Source organism: Gossypium hirsutum, unplaced genomic scaffold (assembly GCF_007990345.1).
Source record: "Gossypium hirsutum isolate 1008001.06 unplaced genomic scaffold, Gossypium_hirsutum_v2.1 scaffold_1554, whole genome shotgun sequence".
NCBI classification, from domain to species: domain Eukaryota; kingdom Viridiplantae; phylum Streptophyta; class Magnoliopsida; order Malvales; family Malvaceae; genus Gossypium; species Gossypium hirsutum.
The window spans coordinates 1-6749 of record NW_024403676.1 but is presented as its reverse complement, the minus strand read 5'-3'; the positions used below and the strand labels follow the sequence as shown (position 1 = coordinate 6749).

General features: G+C 36.8%; 1 protein-coding gene, 1 non-coding gene and 1 pseudogene across 2 annotated transcripts; 2 read left to right on the top strand and 1 right to left on the bottom strand.

Annotated features, from left to right (window-relative positions):
- Window positions 1-834: 834 nt before the first annotated feature.
- On the top strand, window positions 835-2184 carry LOC107924141 (enoyl-CoA delta isomerase 2, peroxisomal). The gene has a single exon (XM_016854449.2). It carries the CDS (start codon window positions 1213-1215, stop codon window positions 1834-1836), a length of 624 nt encoding a protein of 207 aa, XP_016709938.2. The 5' UTR covers window positions 835-1212; the 3' UTR covers window positions 1837-2184.
- On the bottom strand, window positions 1957-2083 carry LOC121227726 (U11 spliceosomal RNA). The gene has a single exon (XR_005925259.1). It is a non-coding gene; the product is annotated as a U11 spliceosomal RNA (small nuclear RNA).
- Window positions 2185-2461: 277 nt separating the features above from the next.
- Window positions 2462-4037, top strand: LOC121227725 (uncharacterized; annotated as a pseudogene).
- Window positions 4038-6749: the final 2712 nt, after the last annotated feature.

Genomic DNA, 6749 nt, shown 5'->3' with positions numbered 1-6749 from the left:
TTTTGAATTTGCTTTACAAATTTTCATAATTGAGATTCATCACAATTTGATAATTTGATTTACACCATTATTGAACCTATATTAACTTCAAATGGTTACTAGCATAGGTTTTTCTTTTTTCAATGAGAAATTTTCATTTATATATAAATAATTATAATAAAAGAAAATGAGTAACAAGGACATCCCCATAAAGTGTTGTAATCTTATCTGAATTGTTGTCCAAAATTTATTATTAATATTATAGATTATTTTGCATCGTGAATCTAAATATTATGATGGATACAAATATTTGAAAGTACATTTGTTCTAAAAAAAATCTATATTAATAACATCACTTTTGTATAGCATAAAAAATAAGGTTGGAATGTACTAATATATTGCATACTTTATAACTTCATTGATAGGCGAAATTGAGACGATTCATACTTTGAAGAGTATATAAAAATAGATTCTGATAATCTGAATAATACAACTTCAAATTCAAAACTCGATCAAGGACCAATAGACGATAATAAGGGGTATATGTTAAATATAAAACAAGGAATAATCAAATACAATAGAATTGTATTGTATATGATGTTTATTTTATTTTTCTTATTATCTTTTATTAATAATTGTATTATCGACTACTTTCTTAACCTAATATAAATTTTTTATTGTACTGATAATTTGTACGGTAATTAATTTTTTTAAAAATATATAAATTATGTAACCATATGTAATTGTAATTACAATTTGTATTATCAAACATGGTATAAGGAATTTTTTTCAGCCAAACCGTATAGAGAATTATAACTCTTTATAACTATAAAAGAGTGTAAATATAATTACTAGTCTAACAATTACACTTTTATCTAATTAATCGATAATATCCAAAGACCCTAAAAGGATAAAATTACATTTAAAATAAAGTCAAACATTAGCTAATGGTTGACTATTTTGTAAAAACAATAAATAACGAAAATGTAATTTAATAAAAGTTTAGTGATTATTTGTGTAATTTTATGTTTTTAAAGGACACAAAACTCGAGAATTTTAAAGTCAAACATGTTACTTCCGAGCACCCAACTTTAATTATGTTGAAGATCAGGCTAGATCTTCAATAGAATAGTCTTACAAGCCTTTTAATCTTGGATTAATTTGGATCAGTTCATCATTTGTTGCAATTAGCGCCAGCTTTTGTAGCTTTACAATTTTAAGTGCCAATCCAGCATGTGTTCCTTAGAAAAACGTGGAAACCTTTTCATACTCATCCTCACCGGCCAAAACGGCGAGCACCGGCTCAACCCCAACCTGTTCAGCTCCATCATTTCAGCACTTTCACGAGCCAAGGCTGAGTCAACCCGTGGTTCAGCTCTTGTCACTGTGTCGCATGGCAAGTTCTTCTGCAATGGCTTCGACCTCGATTGGGTCAACGCTGCAGGATCCGATGAAGAAACCCAACAACGCTTCAACCTTTTACTCGACTACCTCAAGCAGCTCGTCCTAGCCTTCATCTCCCTCCCCATGCCCACCATCGCCGCCGTCAATGGTCACGCAGCCGCTGGCGGCGTAGTGCTCGCCCTTTGTCATGACTACGTGCTCATGAGACGTCATAGAAGTGTACTCTACATGATTGATTTGGATTTAGGGATCAAGATCCCTGAGCCCTTCATGGCTTTGTTTAGGCAAAAATTCGGGCTCGGCTCGGCGCGATCTATTACTGCGCGGGTTGAAGATAAAAGGAGAAGAAGCACTGAAAATGGGTATAGTGGAAGCGTTTACGACGGCGAGGAAGAAGTTACAAATTCCGGGATAGAAATGGCCGACGATTGGCCAAAGGAATTGGCATGGTGAATTTATGTTGAAATTAGGAAAGGATTGTATCTGAACTTTGCGACATACTGGGAATCGCTTCCAAGCTATTGCAACTCCTTAACTTTGATCCACATAGTCGAAATGATTTAAGAATAAAAATGAAGGGTCGGCCGAGCGAGCCAACCCTATTAGTTTCCACAAATTTTGTCGGCCATATGTCTTGATAGCCATACAGCACCCACCAGACGAGGGTGGGCGTGGCATATTTAGCCAACCGACCCTTTTAAGTTTACCACTTGGGTTTCTATGCTTATATATAGACGACCTCTTTCGTGCCCCATAGGATCTCCACTCAATGTGGGATACACATTGTAATACTATATAGTGTGCTACACAAATTGTATTGTTTGAATGCAACAAGCATGGATGGACAAGCTGCTTCAAACAAAAGCAAGCCCATCGACCATGCTATTCCATTTGCCAGGCATTGATATGACACATTTCATCCTTTGTATTTGCCATCACTCCCATTGTGAATCTATCTTCATACCCAAATTCTATATTTTATTAGTTTAAAGTCTTGCTATATTTCTTAACCCGAAAACCCGAGTCAACAGCAATCAGAATAGGATAGATCCGAATCCAAAAACCTGTCAAAACCCGATTTGAATAAGACCCGAACCAATCCGTCCAATTTAGTCATTTCCTGATTGACCACGGCGCTTTGTATCTCTCAAGTCTTGTCTCGGTTTCAGACAGTAGTTTCTTTTGTTCCTCAAAACCACCCCCCCTTTTTTCGATTGTTTTTCGTTGAATTTGAAGGTTTTTAATCGAAAAAAATGGGGTTTGTTTCTTTCGTGGGAAGAGTTCTTTTCGCTTCAGTATTTCTCCTCTCTGCTTGGCAAGAGTAAGCTTCATTTCAGATCTACACTTCCTTTGCTTTTTGTGTTTTCTAACGAGTACTGTTTGGTTCTCGAGAAAAGAAACAGAGGGGTAGTTTGGATTTTAATTGAGATTTGAAACTCAGAGCTGTTTAATTAATGATATGATCTTTTTTTTTTGAAAAGATTGGTGATTGTAAGGGTTTTATGTTAATAGATGTTTTTTATAGTAAAGTTGCTAGCTTTGTTGGTAAAAAAATAGTGCTAATTAAGGTGTCATTAAGGGTATTTTGTTTAGACAAAAGGTTGAAATTCGTGTTAGATTGCTTAGATGTTTAAGGGTTTTAGGGTTTAGGGGGTGCTGAATGATGTTCTATAAGATATTAAATTTGAAGTTTTAGATCTTATAATTACGTTAAATTTAGCTCAAAGTGGGTTGCTCCATATTCATCCAAATCAAAGAGAGTGTTAGGAGTACGCGCCACAGCATTTAAGCTCAAGTGGTTGGTCCGTGATGTTTCGCTTGAAGCTGTGCTGTAAGGCATGCTTAGGCATCGTGCTAAACCGCAAAAGTGCCTCGAGCCGTTTTATTATGTGTTTCTACTCTTACATTATGTGTTCATGTGTATAGGTTCAATGAATTTGATGTTGATGGAGGGCCAGCAGCAAAGGCATTGAAGCCGAAATTCAATGTCTTCTCAAAGACTGTGACATCTCACACAGGGGTGCAAGTGCCGGAATTCGATGTAAGATTAGCTTTATTTCGCCATCGAGATAAATGCATTTATATATCATGTTTTTACTTATGTCATATTCATGGAGCTGTTATTTACAGATTAAGTATCTAGTTGCTGCTGCTGTGGCCTTTAAAGGTGTTGGGGGTATCTTATTTACATTCGACAGCAGTATCGGAGCTTATCTTCTGGTTTGTTTTATGAACTTCTGTATTATTCCGAGTTAATAGTTCAATTATCAGCTAAGTCAACTGATGTATTACACTATTCTAATCATGTAGGTTCTGCATCAGCTTATCGTTACTCCCATATTGTACGACTTCTACAACTATGACACGGAAAAGAAGGAATTCGGTATACTTTCACAAAATTCACACAGGTTAGTACATGATAGCATTTATTTGCATTGATAGATGTTTTGTCTCTTCCTTCCAACTGTACATGTCTTGTTCCGATGTATTTTTCTAACTAATTTTCGTTCTCAGAACTTGGCTCTGTTAGGGGCCTTATTCTTCTTTATTGGCATGAAGAACTCGATGCCTAGGAGACAACACAAGAAAAAGGCTCCAAAAACAAAAACATTTTGAAGAGGAACATCTAGGATTTTGTTCGATATCCGTCTACTTCAGTGAATCCATATCTATCTTTATTTATGCTTTGTATATGGCTTTGTTTCTTAAAGACTAGGGAAAAGGGCATATATTACTCGGAATGGCTTGATTATTAATTACGAAGTTAAGCTCGTTATTTAATTTCAGAAAGGGTTTGATAATATTACTTTTAAATCTGTTGCATCTTTTGGTTTTAATTGAATGCATTGTGCTAGTCATCTTCATAGACATTTTGTTTTTTAATGCTAGATAAAGCCCTGAATCACTTGCCATGGATTCAGCTGAGAATCTAGAACACGAAAATGGTTCTCTGTTGCGGTTTAAGATCTAGGATCTTTATCACATCTGATGTTCCGGTAAGATGCGAGAAAAGTTTTGGTCATTTAGGTGTGTTTGGTGCAGCCACTGTCTTTCCAAATGCACCCTTAGTGTGAACATTTAAAGTAGTGAATAGTATTGGACTTTTTGTTCCTCAGCTCGCAAGGTAAGAACCCGTGACCTAAAGATCTTGCAAGCGCAAGGCCTTACAAGCTCGAACCGAGGAAACTACATGCCTAACAGGGCAAGCACATTACACATCCATTCTTCAAACATAATAATGTGGGACAAGACTTTAGTAGGTCATATAAATTTTGGAAGTTCGAAACCAATATATATGGCACACGGGACGTTTCTTCTCCTTTCATTCTAGTTCACTTTCCATCCATTGGGTGTGAACTGTGAAGAGCTAACGCCCTATCGTCTTTCTTATATCAACAATGGTTATTTTGAGGTGAATGTTACTTGTCTTGGGGCATCGTTAACTATTTTTATTTTCTAAAAAAGGAGAAAAGATTAATCATTACTCAACCTTGAACAACAAGGTGGCTATGTTCTTGATGGTGCAGCTTTTTTAATTTCTAAAAGGTGAAATGGATTTTTCTTAAGTGGAATTTAAAGTCCGTTGTGAGATCATTTGAGTAAAACTATTTAAAGCATAGAATGGGGAGCCTTTTCTACTCACGAAAAGAAGAGCCGTCTGAATTAAAAAAGATTATCTTTGGGTCAAAACGTCAATTTTGTTTTCTTCCGCTACCTATCCTTGAAATTTATGTCACGATATGGAAAGCATAAACAGCACTACAAATAGGAATGTATTTTATAAATGCATATGAGTCTTTGTTAGTATCTAAAAGCAGGATTCAATCTTTGTAGATATTTTTCTTTCAATCTGCACTCACTGATCGTATCTCTATTTTTTGTTATCTTTGTTTTCCTCCTCTATTTAGTGCTAATCCTTTATTTGACTTTCACCAAGAGTTTTTTTTTCTTCTCTGCAAAGAGGTTACCTTCAAAAACAAAAACAAAAATGGTGGCAGTCGATGCTGGTGAAGTTCAGACACAATTCGAGCTTAAAATACGATCGAGCTAGCGAAATCAAGGCTTTCGACGAGATGAAAACCGGCGTCAAAGGGCTCGTAGATTCCGGGATTTCGGAGGTTCCCCGAATATTCCACCAGCCCACCGGATATCGTCGGGGAAAGCTATGTTCCAAGTGCCACCCAGTTTAGCATCCCTGTTATAGATCTTCAAGGAGTAAAGGAGGATCCCAGTACTCACACGGAAGATTGTTAACAAGTACTTAATGCATCACAAGAATGGGGCTTTTTCCAAATCATTAACCATGGAATTCCATTGAGTGTTCTGGAGGAGATGAAGGTTCGTGTACGTCGATTTTACGAGCTAGATAATGAGCTCAAAAAACAGTTCTACACTCGCGATACTTCAAAAAAAGTGGTCTATAATTGCAATTTCGATCTCCATACTGCCCCAGCAGCTACTGGAGAGACACTGTTTATTTTGACATTGCTCCTGATCCTCCTAAGCCTGAAGAATTGCCTGAACCATTCAGGTATTTACATATATCTACACGTATATAAACCCTGCAATGGTGAACTGTTACTCATCTGTGTGAATTTGGTATATAGGGATATGATGGTGGAGTACACGGACCGGATGATGAATTTGGGTCGTTTGCTGTTTGAGTTAATTTCAGAAGCTCTGGGGTTGAACCCTGATCATCTGGTGAAGATAGATTGTGCAAAGGGTCTCGGTCATCTCTGCCACTACTATCCGGCATGTCCGCAACCGGAGTTGACAATTGGGACAAGCAAGCACACCGACAGTTGCTTCCTCACTGTGCTTCTACAAGACCATATTGGTGGTCTCCAGTTCTTTATGAAAATCAATGGATTGATGTACCACCAGTCCCTGAGGCTTTAGTAGTTAACATTGGAGATCTTTTACAGCAAGTCCTGTGCAAACAAGTGCTTTAAACAATCAATTATCAACAATTAACAATTAGATTCAAAACTATGTGAACATTATTTTCGTGTTCTTTGTTACAGCTTATATCAATGACAGCTTGTAAGTGTCGAGCTAGGGTGCTCGCGAATTCGATTGGACCTAGAGTATGGTGGCGAGCTTTTTCATCACGTTTAATCCGAACCCAATGTATGCACCTATTAGGGATTTGTTATCCGAAGATAATCCTCCAATCAGGGAAACTATGTGGTAGAGTACATGAGTACTTCCAACAGAAGGCCTTGGGAAAAGTCTGACTGCTGCATTTCAAGATATGAACCATTCCTCAAACACCAAAAAATGAAGCATGTCTTCCATGTATAACCTAGAATTCGAATGTATGGTGTATGTTATGTGTATTCTTGTAACAAAAACTATGTATG